This window comes from Globicephala melas, chromosome 6 (assembly GCF_963455315.2).
Source record: "Globicephala melas chromosome 6, mGloMel1.2, whole genome shotgun sequence".
NCBI classification, from domain to species: Eukaryota; Metazoa; Chordata; class Mammalia; order Artiodactyla; family Delphinidae; genus Globicephala; species Globicephala melas.
In genome coordinates, this window is record NC_083319.1 from 99,004,075 (window position 1) to 99,023,742 (window position 19,668).

At 55.3% G+C, this 19,668-nt stretch overlaps 1 protein-coding gene across 3 annotated transcripts in view; it reads right to left on the reverse strand.

Annotated features, from left to right (window-relative positions):
- Positions 1 to 2,079: 2,079 nt before the first annotated feature.
- The window catches only part of GFRA2 (GDNF family receptor alpha 2), a 96,706-nt gene continuing 79,117 nt past the window's right edge, over positions 2,080 to 19,668 (reverse strand). For all 3 annotated transcript variants that reach the window (XM_060301227.1, XM_030832648.2, XM_060301228.1), the window contains exons 5-9: positions 17,651 to 17,760; positions 16,805 to 16,945; positions 14,751 to 14,923; positions 4,353 to 4,406; positions 2,080 to 3,444 (exon numbers count right to left, since the gene is read on the reverse strand). In XM_060301227.1, coding sequence (XP_060157210.1) covers positions 3,322 to 3,444; positions 4,353 to 4,406; positions 14,751 to 14,923; positions 16,805 to 16,945; positions 17,651 to 17,760 — 601 coding nt within the window. In that variant the 3' untranslated portion in view covers positions 2,080 to 3,321. The remainder of the gene's footprint in view (positions 3,445 to 4,352; positions 4,407 to 14,750; positions 14,924 to 16,804; positions 16,946 to 17,650; positions 17,761 to 19,668) is intronic.

Below are 19,668 nucleotides of genomic sequence, written 5' to 3' on the forward strand. Positions count from 1 at the left end.
CTAGGCCTTTAGCCCAGTCGAGTGGTCCCAGCTTCATTGAGAGGAGGGTGGCAGGGCAAGAGCCAGGCAGGAAGCTGATGTCTGGGTTCTGGGCAGAACCACAATTGCCCCAGGCTGGAAGCTTCCCCAGGGAGGGCAGAAGTATCCCCTTGGGTTTCAGTCTTGACAATATACTAGAGCTTAGAAAACAGGATAAGACAGCCTTGCAGACAGATGCATATCCCAGGTCAGCAGTCCCCATGGGGCTGGTGGCAAAAAGAAAAAGCTCATTTTACAGACTGCTGACTCTGCAGTAAAGGCACAGTGGGCCTATACTCCATGTGGACGACTCTCCCCGAAAGAACGCGAAAGTAATTTCAGATCTCCGGTGGCCCCTACCAATCTTGTCTCAATTCCTTTCCTGCTTCTCTTCACTTATCTGTCCCCCCAGCCTAACTTCAAAGTGTAGGCTCAAATGCCTTAATGTTACTAAGATTCATTCAAGCCATTAAACTACTTAGCATTAAGATAGTGAAACTTTATTCTTCCCAGTTTTATTTACATATTTTGAGAGGATCATGGAGAACAGGAATCATCTCAACCAAAGGAAGGAATATTTAATGGTAAAATTTCAGCTATGTGATACCTGGGTGGGGAGAAGTTTTAAGGCAGAGTAAAGCTGCCCAGCCTCTATTCCTCCTTCATAATGGCACCTCCATTTCATTTGGGGAAATTTTCTCTCCCCCATGATGCAAGCCAAGGGCTTACCTCCCATTAGGGATGCCAGACGTGACATACAGCCTCCTCTCCCACCCAAGTGGGGCAGGAGGTAGGCACAAGGCCCCAGCTGAGCCAGCTGAATGACAATGGTTGGTTGTCGCTCATCACAGAGACAGTGGCACGTTGACCCTGTAGATTGTTCCTTCTGTCCCTTCAAATGTCCTTTGGTTCCTGCCCGAGCCTCCCTTGGTCCTCCCATCTCCCACTGACTCTATGAGCCAACTTCTCCCAAAGCCTTCTAAGTGAGTCAGTCGTTGCTGTTTGCAAAGAACATGGATTGCCAGCTGAATGCCACAGCTGCTCTACCTTGCTCTACCCACGTAAGGCCAGCGGTGGCTGGGGAAGAGGGCAGGCTGGCTCACTGTCCCTCCATCAGAGGCTGGAACATAGCACACCAACCTGATCACCACCAGGGACCAATGTTAGTGCGTGTGCAGCCAGGAACAAGAGCCCCTGGGGGGACCCAGGATTGGGAGAGAGAAGCATCTCGTCTCCCAGGGGTGACAGGATGGGATCACGTGCAGCCCTGACGGTCATGCTGACACAAGGAACATCCCTTCTCCTGGCAGTCTTCCCTCCTCCCTGCTGCTGTGCGCATACTCACACATGCCCTGAACACACACGAGCCCACACCCACCAGCACGCATGCGCGCGCACACACACACACACACACACACACACACACACTTGGCCAGCAGGCATTCCCCTAGTATTCTCTGAAGGAGAGTCTCTCCAAGAGAATATGGCAGGCCCAATGTCCGGGCAGAGCCTGGGTGGCAAACGGAGAAAAAGAGAAAAAGGATGGACTACAACTGTCTTCCTTCTCTGCTGGGACCCAAGAGGCCAGGTCTCTGCCTTCACAATCACATACCTTAAAAAAAAAACAGGAGTCCCAGCAGGAAGATACCACCCACCCTACATAAGACAAACTGTGCCGCCTCACAGGGCCACCCAGGCAGCCTTCTAACAAAAACATCTGCAAGATGTGATGTCAGGTTGTCTCCACCCCGCCATCCCCACGGCTACTTTCATTCTCTTCCAGTTTGGGACCAACGGGCATCGGTGCTGATTGGGAAGGGAGGGAGGCGATGACAGGTGAACAGCCCGCAGGCTCAGCACAGCTGGGACCTCAGCCCCACCGTCTCCTAACAGAGTTCTATCAGCCACACCGAGGACACACGACAGACACACGTGTGCACACGCGGACACACACGCTCTCCCAAGGCCCACCAGGAGCCCCCGGGGAAGCAGCCACGAGGTTGGCACTGGGCCAAGAACAAAATAGGGACAAAGGCACACCCAGAGTGAGGCAGAAGGGCAGACCGCTTCCTAGTACGTTTATTGGAGCCTCTGCTAAGCGTGATATAGATCAGAAACCCTCTTCCGCTGCCCAGTCAACCCGACTGGGGCGGGGACACAGGGAGCCAACCACCTTCGTTTCCCATCATAGACAACATTATTAAAAAAAATAAACTTTACAGTAATACATTTTCGATCATCTGTTAGGGTATTATTTCATTAGTTTTGTTCCTTAAAAAAAAGGAAAGGAGGGGGAACCACACGATATATGTATACGGATGTGTATATACATATATGTCGAGAAAGGAGCCGTGTAATGTACATACAGTGTGCATACATCTCGGAAATGAGGAAAGAGAAGAGCGAGGCAGAGAGTAAAGAGTTGGAGAGAGCCGCAGAGACCAGAGTGTGGTGCAGGTAGACGGGCCCCGGTGGTCTTCTCTGCCCCTCTCAGCGCCAGCCCCTCCCTCCCAAGGGAGAACCACCAAATGGACCCAAGAGAAACCAAGGGAGTGGACAAAAAATCATTTCTCTTTGATTTCAAAACTCCTGCCACCAAGCAGGAAGAATCAGCCTTGAGGTGGTATCCAAGTTTTGCTCCCAACCCCCAACGGGATATCCCAGGCAGGCTGGGCTCCCAAGCCCCCTGGAACTGCCCCGCCTCCCACCCTGTGCTTCCGTGGAGGTCAAGGGGGCTCAGCACCGCAACCCTCCACAGGTCAGATCCAGCCCTCAGAGAAGGGAGGCGAGATAACCTCCATCCTTGAAGCCAGCTGGAGGTGCTGAAGGTACCCAGCTGGACCCCAAGGCGGGCAGCCTCGCTGCTCTGCTGCCTGACGTCCCCCGCCAGCCCCCGGCAGGTCCCCAGAATGGGGAGCTTGAGGAGAGCGGCAGCCATCCTGCCCCAGCCCATGTCCCTTAGGCGGTGGGGATGTCATCCTGGTCTCTCATGTCAGCAGGGTCCAGAGAGGAAAACACCAGAAGAAAGTGAAGGGCATCTCTAGACCCTTGTGCCCTCCTCAGCACTGGGCTTCCCCTGCCAGGGGACCTCTGGGCCAGCTCTTAGGCTGCCCGCCTGCTTGTCTGTTTGGTTTAGAAAAACTTCTCCAGAGAAGAAACCTGGGAGGAGACAGGTTCAGAGACAAGGTGGGAAAAGACTTTTTTTTTTTTTTTTTTTTTGCAAGGTGTGTGTGTGTCTGTGTGTGTTTCCATTTTGTCAGGCGGGTGTGCTCGTCCGTGTAGCTTTCGGAAACCTCCCAGAGTCTACAAGGCCAGCTTCAGCATCAGGAAGGAGACAGCGGTCAAGGCAGCCGATGGTCTGGCTCTGCGGGGGCCTGAGTTAGGTTTGACCACCCTTTTACTCCCTGGGATGATACTGGTCGTGAGCTGTGGCCAGGCAGAAGCGGGAACAGAAGCAGAAAGAAGGACAAACGAGTCAGTAGGGCTGGGATCAGGCAAAAAAAAAAAAAAAAGAATAAAAGACTCTGGAAGTGGAGCACTAAGGCCCCTGCCCTCCTGGTCACCCAGGGGACCCTCTTCGCAGAGCCAGGCTTCCATGGAGCTGGGCTATGCCTCAGCTGACTACTCGGGGAACAAGGCAGCAACCCCCAGGGCAACGGGCTGCTCTCCCTGCCTGGCTAATGCAGACCAGCGAGGATGGGGATGGTATAAAGATCTAAAGGAAGAAAGTCTCGGGGTCCACAGGACCTGCTTCTGGAGAGGGGAAGGGAGGGGAGGGGAGGGGTGAAGAGAGAAGCTACGTTCTCCGGGTTCCTAAGTTTGCTGGAATCCCTCCTCCACAGAGCCTCCACTGCACACCCCTGTCTGAACTCTCCCTCCTTCTGCAGACTCTTTCACTAATTTTACTTCTCCTCTAAGTTATATATACGCTATACATATACATAGTCACAGATCTACTCCTGTGCTGGGGCTCCTTCACGGAAGGGCCCACGTCCTGTGCCATCATTCCACCTCCTCAATGTCACAGAACCAGCACAGAGCAGGCTGCTGGGAACACCTGTCTTAAAGAGTCAGGAAGGCTTGCCAGGACCTCTGCTCAGAGCGGCCTCCTGCGTCTCACCCAAGAGACAAGTAAGGGCCCTGGGTGCAACATCTATACCCACCTACCCTCACCCCCAACAGAGTGAGCACCTACCAAGGTCCAGGTGGGCCAGAAGCTCAGCCAGCCCAGTCCATGCAATGGAATCTGGGAGCTTCAAGTCCAAGGCACTCCTGGAAAACAACCCACTCTGGCCCAGCCCCCGGCACCCACCCCCACTCAGGCCCTCACTCACCTCTGTGAAGCACATGCTTAACTCTTTGGAGTTATTGGCCTTCAGTCCCTGCTCCTGTGGGAGAGAAAGCGCTAGTAAGGATGGATCACTGGGGCTGGGTCTCTGGCCGGGCTTTGTCCCATGACTCAGATGAGACGACACATTCCATGGCCCTGCTGCCCACCCCTGACATCACAGTGTACACGTAAAGAGCACTGGCAGCACAGAGACCTTTGCCCTTCTCTGACACTCTCAGTGATCAGGGCTCTTGAAGAAGGGAGTTCTAACTCTGCTCTCCCACTTACAGCCTAATAAAATAATAAGCCACTCCCGGGTCTGTCTACCATACTCAGAGTTCCTCTGGATGAAGCAGGGACCATGTTTTCTTTCCTTGTATAACAGCAGCTCAATAAATGTTATACTCAGTTACTGTTTATTAACCACCATTCATTAACATATCTGTGAATGAATGAATGAATGAATGAATGCCACAGATCAGAACTAGCATCCCAGTGCCAGCTCCAGAAAAATCATGAGTCCTCATTGGGCTCATGGGGAAGAGAGCTGTGATTGATTAGTGATGTCTGCCACTGGGGCAGGTTAGGCGGACATCTGGCCATGGTGCCAGGTGTTGGCTGTTCCACCCTAAACGGTTGTGTGGCACCTGGGAGCTCTGTGGTCCAGGTGAGGAATGAGGAAGGAAAGCTGGCTTGGTGATGACTCCAGGGTTTTCCACCCCTGGCACACCACCTGGATGAGGACCAGAGGGTAGGTGTGATAAGCAGCGCTTTGCTGTCTCCATCATAATAGTGACCCATGGGAACCAGCTGGGAGATGTGATGCTTCTAAACTGGCCTCAAATGGCTCTGGTCACCAGAAGCAACTGGGAAGCCCAAGAAATTATGCCTAAACCACTGCTCTTGGCCAGAGATATGAAGGGTGCTTTGAACATCACAGGCAATCTACCACCCAGGGCATCTGGTCAGCTAAACAAGGCCCCAGCTGTCACACAAAGGCCCCAGCCAAGAGCAGAGTCACTACCGAAGGTAGAAATGTGATCATGGGGACAACGAGTGCAGTCGAGACAGAATCAGGGACTCAACCAAGGAGCATCCTGTATAATACCTCAGCACCAGTGACTCTGGGTGCCAAGATCTAGCCCGGCCAAGCCACCAACCTGCATCCCTGCAGAAGGGTGTGTGCTCGGAGGCCCTTGCGGACCCAAGGACTGGATTCCACTGCCCAGGACCAAGTGCAGCTCCAGATAGGGCTGTGGGAGGTCACTGCCTGATGGAGCCTGCCCACCCCACCTCAGAGGCTGTGCTGTCACCATTAGCTTACACCTGACTGCCCCCCACCATCCTCACTCGGTCACCTCCCTGAGCAACTCCCAGCCCCAGCTAGGTCCCCACCTATGACATCCTGTAGCCTGTCAGGGTCTGTGCCACGCAGCCCAGCACCTATATTTCCTGGCAGCCTTTCCAGCTCTAACTGTTGCAGGTACAGCAGCCGTGTCTCCGCCCCCTCCAGGGTCCCTGTCTTCTCCCTGGCGCCCCCTCCCACAGTGCTCACTAAACAGGAGGCTGTGTGGAATCACAGGCAGACAGCTGGGGATCCCGGTCCTCTCCGCTACCTCAACCAAGAAGCTCTATTTTGACTTGTTTTATATGTTGAAGTTATATACAGAATTATTTTTAAATATAGTCTGTGGTGGGCTTCCCTGGTGGCACAGCGGTTGAGAGTCCACCTGCCAATGCACGGGACACGGGTTCGTGCCCCAGTCCGGGAGGATCCCACGTGCCGCGGAGCGGCTGGGCCCGTGAGCCACAACTATTGAGCCTGTGCGTCCGGAGCCTGTGCTCCGCAACGGGAGACGCCACAGCAGTGAGAGGCCCGTGTACCGCAAAAAAAAAAAAAAAAAAATAGTCTGTGGCTTAAAAATAAATAAGGTTTGAGAAAATAGCTAAACTAGATGACCTCTTGGCCTGACCTTCTGTGACAGGATGCCAGCTCTCAGGGAACCCCGGGTCCTGGACACAGACCTGGACACAACTTAGCCTGGTCAACCACACAGAGAGGAGCCGTGGGGGGAGGAGGTGGGATCTGAACGCTCAGCTCTGGAGCCGCCTGGGACTTGATAGCCTCCTCTGAAGAGGGAAGACACAGGAGGGGGTGTTGGCAAATATTAGATAGGAAGCAAGAGGAAGAGGAGAAGGAGGAAAGGGATAGGAGTAAGAGGAAATGAGAGGAGGGATGAAGTAGAGAAAAAGGGAAAGACAGCACCCAAGGAGACAGGAGCACCAGGTAGGGAAGAGGGGGAGGGAGGGAGCATCGGGGGAGGAGAAGAAACAGGAGAGGACCCCTTCATCCCGTCCTCTGACCCATATTACCACGAGAGAGGGATGCCACCTCCCAGGACCAGGGCCAAAGGAATCTGACCCACTGTGTGGTCTCTGACAGGCCACAGGGACCTGGTTTGGGTAAGAGGACTGGGCTCTATGAATATCAGGACAGGACCCCTCCCCATGCCCCTTCAGTGACCCATCTTGGATCCGTCATCCACAGCACTTGCCCAAGCCCTTCTGAACCAATGGCATTTCCATCTGGCAGGCTCCAGGGCTGACCTGCCACACACTGAACACGTGCTGAGTGGCCAGGTGACACACTGTGCTTCCTCTCACTGTCCTCAAGTACTTCCTTCAAGTGCTACAACACCCAGCTTACAGATTTTTGTCCTCAGAGACCCATCCCAGCCTTTCCTTTTTAGACTGCGGGGTCCTAAGTGTTGGTGCCCATCCCCGTGGAACAGCCCCTTGATCCAAGGAAGGACCCCAGAGGCCAGAGGCCAGGGCTCCAGTCTTGGTTCAGCCACTGACCCCAGGCAAATCCCTTCATCTACCAGCACCTCGGTTTCCTCATCTATAAAATAGCGATAGTCAAGCGAACCTCACTGATACACCGTGAGATACATGAGACCGTGCGTATGGTGCAGTAAAGCTCTGGACAAGTATAAACGCCCCTTAATCCCCAAGCGTGATGCAGAGCGAAGCAGCGTTTGCATCCAGTAAACTCCCAGGACTGGGGCTGCAGGGTGAGACCCAGGTCAGCTGGTAGCCTGGGGCTATCCTAGCTCTACCCTGACAGCTCAGCAAGCAAAGCCAGGGAGAAGTCTGGGCCCCCGTGGGCCCCTCCACCTGACTTCCAGAAAACACAGAACAGACAGCGAAGGGGTGAAGGCTGCAGTAATCTCCCCCGACAGCAAGCCCAAGACCTCTCCCCCAGTCCTGGGCACACAGAACAGTGTGGGTGTTTGCCAGTCAGCCAACCTTTTCTGAAAGTGGCAGATGGGGGAAGTGCAGAGAGAAAGAGGTTCCACTACCTAATGCCCAAGCCTCAGGCTCAAATTCACCGTCTCCTTCACCATTAACTCCCCCCCACACCATTCCCCTGCAGGGGGTTCCAAAGATGAAAGAGTCACAGCCCTGCTCACACCCAGATGAGAGAAATAAACACCCACAAGGTCACCTCTGCCCCAGTACAGCAAATGGGAGGGGGAAGAGGCTCTATCTTCCCCAAGCCCCCCACGGTGCAGCTGTCCTCTGAGGTCACACCCCTCCCCAAGACCACCCTTGATGCCTATCTCACCTGATTATCTTGGTGGCAGGAAGGGAGGATGGCAGCAAAGACAAGGTTCATCCTTCTAGAAATTTCTCTCAGAGGGGCCCTTTGCTCAGGAAGTTAGAAGGAAATTATCGTCTTCCTCCTCTTCCTTGCCACCTCTGTCCACACTCCCGAAACTGGGTCTGGCATGCCCAGGTGCCAGGGACCAAGTCCAGTGTTGTCTCTATGGGAAAACCCCTGGCCGGGGCTGGCAGGCCCTCTCCTGTGTCCCCTGCTTCTGTCCCCGGCCCCATCCCCAAATCTCAGTGCCCTTGGGGACCTCCGTCCTGCACATGCCCACCCCCAGTAACACACCTCGCCCTCCTCCACTCCCCACCATCCACTAGTACAACCCCTCTTTTCTTTTTTTTTTTTTTTGCGGTACATGGGCCTCTCACTGTTGTGGCTTCTGCCGTTGCAGAGCACAGGCTTCGGACGCGCAGGCTCAGCAGCCATTGCTCACGGGTCCAGCCGCTCCACGGCATATGGGATCTTCCCGGCCCGGGGCACGAACTTGTGTCCCCTGCATCGGCAGGTGGACTCTCAACCACTGCGCCACCAGGGAAGCCCAACCCCTCTTTTCTTACCTCTGATGACCATTGACTATCACTGACTATTGCAAAAATCTCCTAACAGGTCCCCCAGTCACTCTCCCTCGACAACAAGTCTCCACCTGCTGTCAGATTAATTTCCCAAATCACACTTGTCATCAGACATCCCTGTTCAGAAGCCTTCAGCGGCCTCTCCACACTCACCAGTTCAACCTGAAAATTAGGTTTGACTCCCCACCCGCTCCTTCCCATATCAGAAACCTGCGTTCTCCCAAACGCATGGCCTGTGTTCCTCTAGGTCAGGGGGAGGCAAACATTTTCTGCAAAGGGCCAGAGAGTAACAATTTTAGGCTCTGCCGGCCATAGCGTCAGTCCCAACTTAACTCTGCCTGCAGCACGTGGACAATACATAACAATAGGGTATGGCCCGTGTTCCAATAAAACTTAATTTATTCAAACAGTCAGCAGGCCAGATTCAGCCGGCAGGACCCGCCCCCCTCCTCAGCTGCCCTATGCTGTCCTGACTCCCGTCTCTGCTCCCTCCTCACCCACCCCTCCCAGTTCCACATCTCTGCATCTCCGTGTCCTCAATTCTCCCTGTTCCTCCAGGCCCAGCAGCAGGGTACACCTGGTCCATGAGTCCTGTGCGTCCACTGCCAACCCAAAGCCGCCTCCCCGCTCTGCGTCCATAACGCCTTATCCAGCCCCCTGGCGCACCCATCACCTCCTGCCCCGTAATTCTCTGAGCGTGCACCCTGGCCCTCCTGCTGGTATGAGGACCAAGGTACCAGCCTCATATGCTGGTCAGCCTCAGTGCCTGGAACAGGGTGACGCGCGGTAAGAATTTACGTTGAATAAATGAGGGAATGCATTGACGGATGAATAAATGAATGAGTACAAGGGAGAGCCAGAGGGAGGGAAGAAAAGAAGGAACGCATCAGCCTCTCAAAGCTTTGAAACGAGCCGAATCTGTAAGTCAGAAACGTATGCCTAATAGGCATACGGATACACTGAACAGCCTCTGGGTCCCGGGCTCTGACAGCCACCGGCCTGCGTGCTGAGTAAGAGACCCGTCCAGGGAACAGGCAGGGGGCTGAGGAGACAGACGTGGCTGCCGGCTGCTGAGCCTGTGGCCGGCATGTGGTGAGGAGGGTTCATGGCAAGCCCTCCAAACTCATTTTTAATTCCCCCAGATGTGATGGGCACTAGCAAGGGTGAGAGCAGAAATTGGCTGGTGGAGACAAGGAAAGCAAAGGAGATTGCGTTAATAGGGCCCCGCAGCCCTGCAGAAGGTGATATGACAGGGTCCCGCAAACTGGCCCAGAGCCACCCGCCGGGAACACCAAGGACACTGGAAACAAACCAAGTCCAGGGAAAGTGGGAACCCACTGCCAGTCTGCCCTGCCCTCGCTGCACTGCCCCGGTCCAGGCCCCATCTTATGACAAAAGAGCCTTCTATCCAATCCTCCTGCATCTTCACCTTCTTTACCTACTTCTTTACCTTCATACTTCACGACACACAGAGGGCATCAGTGAGAGGGAGGAAAGCTGAATAGAGTTGCCTGCGAGCAACACAACAGACCATTTTCTAGAACAGAGAGCAGGAAGTTCCCATCAATCCAATGATCGGGAACTCTGGGCTCTTCCTCTTGACCTGTGTGGAGCGCCCACTCGATGCCAGGCACAAAGCACTCAGTTATAAGGGCTACCAAGGGGGTGATGCGGCCCCTGCCTTCCAGGGATGCTTGTCTGGTGCGGGGAGCAGAACACGTCGTGATGGGGGCTGAAGGGAGGCAAAGCGGGAGCCCTAAGCAAAGAGAAGGCAGTTCTGCCAGAGTCGAGTCAGGAGACCACCCAAGAGGTGACATCCAAGTAGGACTCAGAGGCAGAGGGCTGGAAGAGAAGGGAAGGAGACGCCCTTCGCTCAGAGGAACCGACGAGCACAAGGGCCAGCATGTTGCTCAGCCTGGCCGTTGGGCCTACACCAGGGGTGCCTGATGGGCTTCAGAAACAAAGGACCCTGGATGAGGGTGCAAGATTGATGGCCTCCTGTAGATTCCTCGCTTTAGGGACCACTGGGCAGGAGGGAGGGAATTCACACAAGGGGTGTGTGTGTTTGTGTGTGTGTGTGTGTAGCAGGGACAGAGGGGGACACTGTTCTGCAGATTCTGCCACAGTTTCTCCAAGTTCCAGAGAGCCCCAGGCTGGCAGGGCCACCCGGAGAGGGAGCCACAGCCAGGAACGGAAGCATATGAGAGCCAGACTCTAGAGAGCGTCAAGGACCACAGACACAGGGCCCACTCGGGGCCTGCCCAGCTGCCGGCTCCTCTCTGGTACCTAAGACACCCACAGTTCTGCTCAGCAGCCCCTCGGTGGAGACAACAGTCCCTCCAATTCCAGACCCCGCCCCACTGTGGGAAAGTCCTTTGGGGGAGGGGATTTGGAGGAAGAGTCAGCACAGCGCAGCCAAAAGAAAACTGTCCAGGAGCCGGGGGCCGGGGGTGCTGTGAACAAGCCACTGTCCACACTGGCCTCCCATCCTTTGGGATTTGAGAAGCAGCTCTCAGAGAGCCCACTGACGCTAACATCCAATCACTCATGTGAGGTCCCCACCTGGCTACCATCTCTGGGTCAGTGAAGGAGGTTCCTAAGGCTTCCCCCAGGGTCCACCTGTGGATAAGAAGGAGGACAGAGGTAAGTGATCTTGCCGCTCTCTCCAGGGGTGTCTGGGGTGTGCGGGCTTCCTCTCCCTCCCTCCCTCCCTCCCTCGCTCAGCTCCCTGTCTCTGCCCTCACTCGGAGACTCCCTTCTGTGGCCATGGGTTGCTGTCATTCCCAAGGGCCCCACAAGGGCCACCACAGAGCCCTTCCAAGCTAGCAGAGCTGAGGGAGGGGGCACGGGCTGGGGAGGGACAGACCACCCACACCAGCCTCCAGCCAAGCTGAGGGCAGGGTCGTGGGCTTATTCCCTCTGCACGCCCAGCACCTGGCACAGAGGAGTAGGTGCTCATTTAAAAGACCGCAATTAGGGCTTCCCTGGTGGCGCAGTGGTTGAGAGTCCGCCTGCCGATGCAGGGGACACGGGTTCGTGCCCCAGTCCGGGAAGATCCCACATGCCGCAGAGCGACTGGGCCCGTGAGCCATGGCCGCTGAGCCTGCGCGTCCGGAGCCTGTGCTCCACAACAGGAGAGGCCACAACAGTGAGAGGCCTGCATATCACATAAAAAAAAAAAAAAAACCACAAAATAAAAGACCGCAATTAGGACTTCTCTGGTGGCGCAGTGGTTAAGAATCCGCCTACCAATACGGGGGACACAGGTTCGAGCCCTGGTCCGGGAAGATCCCACATGCCACAGAGCAACTAAGCCTGTGCGCCACAACTACGGAAGCCCACGCGTGCCCTGCAACAAGAGAAGCCACCGCAATGAGAAGCCCGCGCACCGCAAGGAAGAGTAGCCGCTGTTCGCCGCAACTAGAGAAAACCCGCGCACAGCAACAAAGACCCAACGCTGCCAAAAATAAAATTAAAATAAAGAAATTTTAAAAAATGAAAGAATAAAAAAAAAAAAGACCGCAATTAAAACAGAATCAGAGGCCCTTTCCTTTCAGTTTCTGTGAGAAAGAACGGGGGTATGAGGGTGATTGTGGGTGGGTCCCTCTGAGGGTCTGCTTCTCTTCCATTCCTCCTGGGAGGTCCGCCCCTGCTGTCCCACCCAGAGTGACTTAGTCAACACATCCAAGTGGACGGACCCTGGGGCCAGGCCTGGGGGAGCCCCCTGCCAGACAGCCCTCCAGGATTCAAAACACCTATCATGTGTGTAAGGTTCCTCACATACGTCATCTCTCATACAGATCGTGTGTTAACCCCACTGGAATCAAACCAAGTGTAAGACAAGCCCCCAGATGGTGAGTCAGCAGAAAACCAGGCTGGGGCTGAAAGAAACCAGGCGATGGTTTAGCAAACCACTGGAGGGAAACAGCGGGGGGGAAAAAGGGAGTCAGAGGCATCAGGCACTGAGGGGGCTGCGGTGGGCATGAGACCAGGGCTTTGAACTTCTCCACGCCCACAGTGACTCTGTGGGAGTATTAGGAAGGGTCCACAGCCCTTGATGAGTGGGCATCTCCCCGGTGAGCCAGCCCCAAGGGGCTGGGGAGGAAGGTTGGCAGTGCCCAGAGAGACCACGCCAGAGCCTGGTCACCTGACAGGTGGCACAGCCCTGACCTGCCGAGCTGCCCGCCACTCTAGCATGAAATTGAACTGGCAACCGTCTGTGGAGTGGCCACCGAGCCCCGCCAGCAGCCGCTGAAGCGTGTTGAGTGTAATTAGAAGCCACCCAGGGGTGACACGGGCACCTCAGCCCAAATCAGGAGGGGCGGCCTAATGGAGGGGAGCGGGGCATGGAGGAGCCCATGCTGGGCCTGACCTGAAGGCACTTGGAGGTCAGCTGTTACAGCCCACCAGGAAGGGAAGGGGGAGTGGGCTTCCCAACCAGGACGGGCACCAGTAAGGGGTGCCCGGGGCAACCTGGATACCTCTGCCAGGCCCCATCCCTGCTCGGGTCTCATGCCAGCACTCTGAAAGCCCACTGCTCTTCATCTCTGGCTGTATTGAGGTTATATTGACCATCAAAAATTGTATCTATTTGCGAATTCTCTGGTGGTCCCGTGGTTAGGACTCTGCGCTTCCACTGCAGTTGCCCGGTTCGATCCCTGGTTGGGGAATTAAGATCCCTCAAGCCGAGCGGCATGGCCAGAAAAAAGTATATTTTTAAGGTGCACAATCTAATATATATAAATATTGTAAAAAAACTCACCACGAGTCAATCAACACATCCATCACTTCACACTTCTACCATCTTCTTTTTTTGCTTTTTTTTTTTTTTTTTTGCACTGAGAACACTTAAGGTCTATACAAATTTCAAGTACACAGTACAACACTGTCAACTACAGTCACATCACTGTAACCAGTTCTCCAGGACTTACTCATCTTGCAAGACTGAAACTTCGTAGTGAGTGCTCACTGGTGATCCCACGAGCCCGCCCCACTCAGACTGGCATCTTCATTGCCACACGCAACCGGGCCTGTTCCCCCAGTCCCCAAACCTATGCTCACGTTGTGCTCTCACTGGCTGGACTCCAGACCCCACCTCTCCTTAGCAATTCCAGCCCCAATTCCTGCCTGAAACATCCCCTTATCCCCACCACCACACCCTCACTGTTTCCCCCCTCCTCTGTTTTCCCTGATATTCTGCACAAGGTCTTCTTCTAAACTCTTTGTTCTATAGTATGAGTGTGTATATGAGTATATATGAGTGTGTGTGAGAGTGTGTGTGAGAGAGAGTGTGTATGAGTGTGTGGGGGGGGCACGTTCTGATTAGAACCAACATCCTAAGCAAAGAATCTACTGTAGCAAATGGTGTGACAGCATGAAGATAGCTCAGCAGAGAGAAAGGCTGAGTGGGGAGCCCTGTGGTGTGTCTCCACAATGCCACCCACGTGGTCTCCTCTTGTGGCACTGACCGCAGCCCACGTCTGGTGCTTGTTGAACTGTCTGACCCTCGACAAGACCACAAGGACCACAAAACACAGGACTGCATCAGCCTCATTCACCAGTGTCTCCCTAGCATCTCACATAAGACGTCGAACACAATGCATGCATGACACACATTGGATGGATGCATGGATAGATGCATGGATGGACGGATGGACAAACAAATGAAAATCACAGGTTTTGGAATCAGATGTAGGTTTGAAATCTTATTCCACCACTAACCAGCTGTGTGACCTTGGGTGTGTCGCCTAACACCCCTGGGCTAGTTTCCTGCGTGTACCACAAGAATTCCAACAGGTCATGGTGTGAGAATCAATGAAATAGGTAGAGTCTACTAGCACAGTACCCAGTAATTAGTAGATGGTTAATAAATGGTAACCATTCCATTTCTCCGGCACCCCCGTGGTATCTAGTACAATCCTGTGACAGAACAGGTGTCTGATACTTGCAAGGTGACAGTTAGTGAATTAATCATGGAAAACTAGCCCCCATCAGCTCTTCCTGCCTCTTGGGTCCTGATCCAAAGGGAGGAACTTGCGCGCCTCGTCCCTGGTCCCCAGGCTGTAATTTCCCACCTCGTCTCTGGCATCAGGTGCTTCTCTAAGCCCTCAGACTGTCCCGGCTCCGTTTCCCCAGCGGCAGAGCTGCATCCCCTCACCTGGACAGATGTGCAGGTAGTGATGACGCTGGTCCCCAGGCTGGTGCTATCACTGAGGTCGTCTGGCAAAGAAGGCGTTTTCTCTACCCGAGGGGCCTGCGTGGCCTGGAATGAGGGGTTTTTAGGGGACAGGTTCACATCTGTGCCATTGCCAAAGGCCTGGATGGCGTTCCCTGTGGGGAAAGAGAGCAGGAGACATAGAGAAATCAGGGGCCCCTCCATCACTCTGCCCCTTGCCATCCCAAACTTGACCTTCCCTGTGATAGCCCAGAGCTGGGGGCATGGTGGAACTCGTCCAAACGAACTTGGCTGAAGCTCCCTTTCAGATAGCTACCAAGGTCTCATATTGAGAGAAGAAAAGAGCAGGAAGGAAGTTGAAAAAGAGAAACTGGAATAAAGGAAATGTACCAGATGCGGAATGAAGAGGAAAACAGGAGGAGAAGTGGGGTGTGGGGAGCCGGGAGGCGAGGGGCAGGCTGTGTCCAGGGCGCAAGCCCACCTTCTCTGCGGCATTCAGTATTGCGGACCACCACGCTCACGTGGCCCCCGACGTAGTCCCCCTCCCCAGGTGGCCTCATCCGCCCCCCACTCAGTCAGTTACACTAACCCACTCAGGATCAACTAATGGGACCTCTTGGACAAAACTGCGTCCCCAGGCCAAGAGCCTGCATGGAGCTCCACCTCCAAGTCCCAGGTGCACTTCAAGTTCATCACGTCACCCCCTGAACTAAGCACCACTCCCTCCACCGCAACATTGCCTCCCACTGCGTTTCCAGTCCTGACGGTGACATCTTTCTCCACCCAAGTCTCCCAAGTCAGAAACCTGGGGTACTCAGGACACTTCCCTAACCACCCGCTTGCCATCAACCAAGGCCACCTCCCCACTCCACCCCCCGCCGCTGCTCTGGATCAGTGGGTGCTGTCCTCCCCCGAGAGCACCTACAACAACCTCTAGCGGACTCTGTGTTGGGTCACCTGTGCGAACCACATCCCTACCCCCACCCCCTCCACACCAGAACCAGAGAGTGAGCCTTCCGAAATCAGATCTGACCATGGTACCACCTGCCGACACCCCTTCAGCAAGCTTCACGCCACCTCTGCCACCTGCAGGACCCTAAGATCCAAACGCCTTCAGATCTGCAAGGGCCCTCACCAGGAGGACTCTTTCCACCTGTCCAGGTGACCCTGGGCATCCTTATGCAGTGCGGCAAGGCTAAGTGGTCTGCAGTTCCTGAAACCCACCTCTGCCCAGAGCGGACGAGCAGGCCCTCCCTGCCCCTTCAGCTGACCAGTGGCCAGTGACCCCCAAGTGGGTCTGAGATGCCTTCAGGGTACCCCTCCTCCAGGCTGACTTGGGCAGCCCCACCCTGGGCTTCTGCAGACCCCTCTGCAGACCTCCACCCTAGCACGGTTCCTCCCCCACCGTACTGTGATGGCTGTGACCCCCTGACAGTGCACCTCCTTCAGAGGGTGAGCTGCTCAATGACAAACACTGTGACTTCCATCTCTAAGCCCCCCGTGCTGTCAGAAAGGCAGGATGGACAGATGGACGGAAGGAAGAAAAGAGGCAGGAAAGGGGGAGGAGATCTCCAGGTGGGTGTGGATAGCGAGGGTGTCAGACTAGAAAGACCAGGCAGGCAGAGCTTGTGGCTGACCTTTCCTTCTCTCTAGCCTTCGGATTAGGAGTTTGATGACACTCCAATTCCAAGGGGAAATCGATCCTTAAAGGGAAAAGTGACAGATGCTAAGACCTCACGCCAGGGCTGTGCCTGAAGGAACCTGGCTGAGACTGTCAGGATCACAGACCAGAAACCTTCGGCCTTGACTCGACATAGGTGGAAGGCCTCCAGTGGCCTCCGGACAGCTCCGGGGTGAATCTCCGAGAGCACAAAACCCATGGTCTCCGCAGGCAACCCCCCCAGCTGGAGAAGCCCTTCAGGCGTCACTGGCCACCGCAAGGGGAAGGAGGGAATGACCAGGCAGAGCTCCAGGGCCCCCTGGGATAGGAGGGGTGGGGGGTGGCTGCTGGCTGCGGAGGACATGGCAGGACTCACGGAGGCACGGGTTCTCGGTGAAGTCCCTCAGGAACTTCTCACACTCCTCCTCCATGTTTCCGCTCCCACGACAACTGCACCAGGGGGACACCACGATGCCAGTGGGGCTGGAGTCCACGTAGTTGGGTGTTATATCAAACCCTAGGCAGGGAGAAAGGGAGGCAAAGGAGAGAGGAACAGTAAGGCTTCCCCTAGGGCCCCCAGACCCCAGGCCCATCAGAGAAGAGGCTTCAGACACCACCCTCCCTCCCATCCACCTGCCCCTCAACACACATATATCCCAGCTCACATTCCAAACCACGGGGGTCAGCAGGGGGGCATGGCATAAAGGACAGACCAGGGCGGCAGAGGGGATACCCAGGAGCCCCCCGACCCCGCACCCGAGAGCACGGGCCCTCGCTTTCTCTTTCACCAACAAGCAGAGCATGTGTCCTCCAGTCAGGGAGGCTAAGGCTCTCTCTTGGGTTTGGATCCCAGTGCCAATGTTGACCAGCAGGGTGAACCTGCACAAGTTACTTAGCTTCCCCAAGCCTCAGTTTTCCCATCTGTAAAATGGAGCCCCACCCCCGCCTAGTAAGGGCTGCCGTGAGACTTAAATAAGACAGTCCATGTAAACTGCTTAGCACAGCGTCTGGAATGTTGCACAATGAATGTTACCCTTTCTTCTTATTTGGGAAGCTCCTAAGGCCCCAGGGGCCTCCTCCCCCATGATAAACCTCTGGCTCCCATCACAGCAGAGAGGGGCCAGCTCAGGCTGTCCACCCGCTGGCCCTGAGCTGGGCCTCGGTCTCTAACTGAGCCTGGGGCAGCCAGGAGCCACCAAGAGCCCGGGTGGGGGCAGCTTACCGATCATGCCCGCGTAGGAGCCCAGACACGCCTGGTAATTGTCGGTGGGGCAGCCGGTGAGCGTCCGGTAGGAGGCACGACAGTTGGCGTGGAAGTCCGCCAGCCGGGACCTGGGGTCAAGAGAAGACCCATCGGACAGCAAGTTAGTCTGGCGGCCCTCCCGCTTCCCTGGCAGCAGAGCGGCTCCTCCACAGCCTCCCAGGGTGGGAAGAAGCCAGGAAGACAGAGAGGAGGAAGACGGAGGGAAAGAGCTTGGAGGGCTTTAGGCTAGGAGCTCCTTGAGGACAGGACTTCCTGGAGACCCAGGCACCCAGGTTAGGCAAGGCCTGCTCTGAATGGGTCTCTCCGTCGGAGGAACACAGAGGGAACCCGGGTGGGTTTGCTGAGAATGCCTGGGACCCAGGCAGGAAGGCCAGGCCCTGCTTCCTGCTCAACCCACTCCTGGTGACCTTTCCCAAGTCCTCCAACACAGCACCACTGCCACTCACAGAATGGGTACAATCATCCCTGCCCAGCCACTTCATAGAATCCGTCTGGGGGTCAAAGGGCACAGCCCCCAGGGAGGTTAAAGAAAGAGTCCCCCTAGGACGAGACATCCCCTGGGCATTCCTGACCCATCTCTTCTGCATCAATCAGAGCAAAGCCTCCCCTGCCGTCCCTCCACCAGCTTCCCCATCCTGCAAGGCAGAATCAGCCTTTTCTTCCCCGGGTGATGTAACCTGTCATCACCCGTTCCTCTCTGTCAGTGCAGATAAAGCTGCTTTGGAACCACCTGCACACAGCTCTGTGCTCCCCACTCGACCATGAGCTGCCTGAAGGCCGCTGCTGTCTGACCCAGTCTGTCTCCAGCCCCCAGTACCTGGATGCAGAGGTCACAGGGAGCCCAGGGCACCCAAGTCCAACCTGCATAGCAATTCCCGTTCCTTCTTCTTCCTGCCCTAGCACCCTGGCCCCAGGCTGTTACCATCCATCAGCCCAGGCCACCGCCCACCTCCCCACCCACCGGGGCTTCCTATAGGCGAGTGCCCTTTGCCACAAGGTCCTCGCCATCATATCCCGAGTGTCCTACAGCAGCTGCATGCAGCAAGTACCAAGGTCTTGTTCACTGGTGTTTTCCCAGTGATGGGCACATAGTAGGACCTCGAAAATACGGGCTCGGTGAGAACTACTACAGTAGCCACAGGAAGGACCAGAACCCAGGCCATCTGCCTCCCTGCCCAAGCTCTGTCCATACCGTGAGGTACCTCACAAAGCCATCCCAAAGGTCACCCCGAATTCAGCTCCCCTGCTTCTCCACTGGAACTCTGTCCATATCAGGAAGGAGCAGATAGAGAAAAAGACAAGAAGTTGAGAGAGACCAGGACAGCCTAAGAGGAACGCTCTCAACACAGAGGCGGCTCCTTGGGTCCCACCTGGTTTCCCTGGAGGCCCCACAGTCCCGGGAGAGGGGGTTTAGGAGAATGAGGAAGCTCTCCAGAGTGATTTGACCCCAAAGAGACCTTGAGTGTCCCTGGATCCCTGCAGCCCGCAGAGGCAGCGAGGTGCTGGAGATGGAAGGTGAGCTCCCAGCTGAGAGCTGGGGGCGAGGTCTCACTTCAGCTCCGCCCCATCTTGCTGCGAGACCTCAGATGAGTCCTTGCTTCTTGGGGACTCAGTTGCCTTATTTATGCAATGAATAAAAGTATTTTCACAGTCGGGGAAGATGAAAAAGTTCTGGAGACGGATGGTGGTTAATGGCTGTGCAACAATGGGAGTGCACTGAACGCCACTGAGCTGTACGTTTAAATATGGTGGAAACGGTCAATTTTCTGTTGTGTGTAATTGACCACGATAAAAACGTGACTTAAGAAGAGGTCCTTTCACATCCACCTTTTATCACGTAATCCTCACAGAAACTTTGCCAAGATCTGCCAAGCAGTTATCACCATCCTCCTTCACAGAAGAGGAAGTTGAGCCTAAGAGAAGCTGAATAACTTGCCCAAGACCCCAGAGCTTCCGAGCAGCGGAGCCAAGACTCC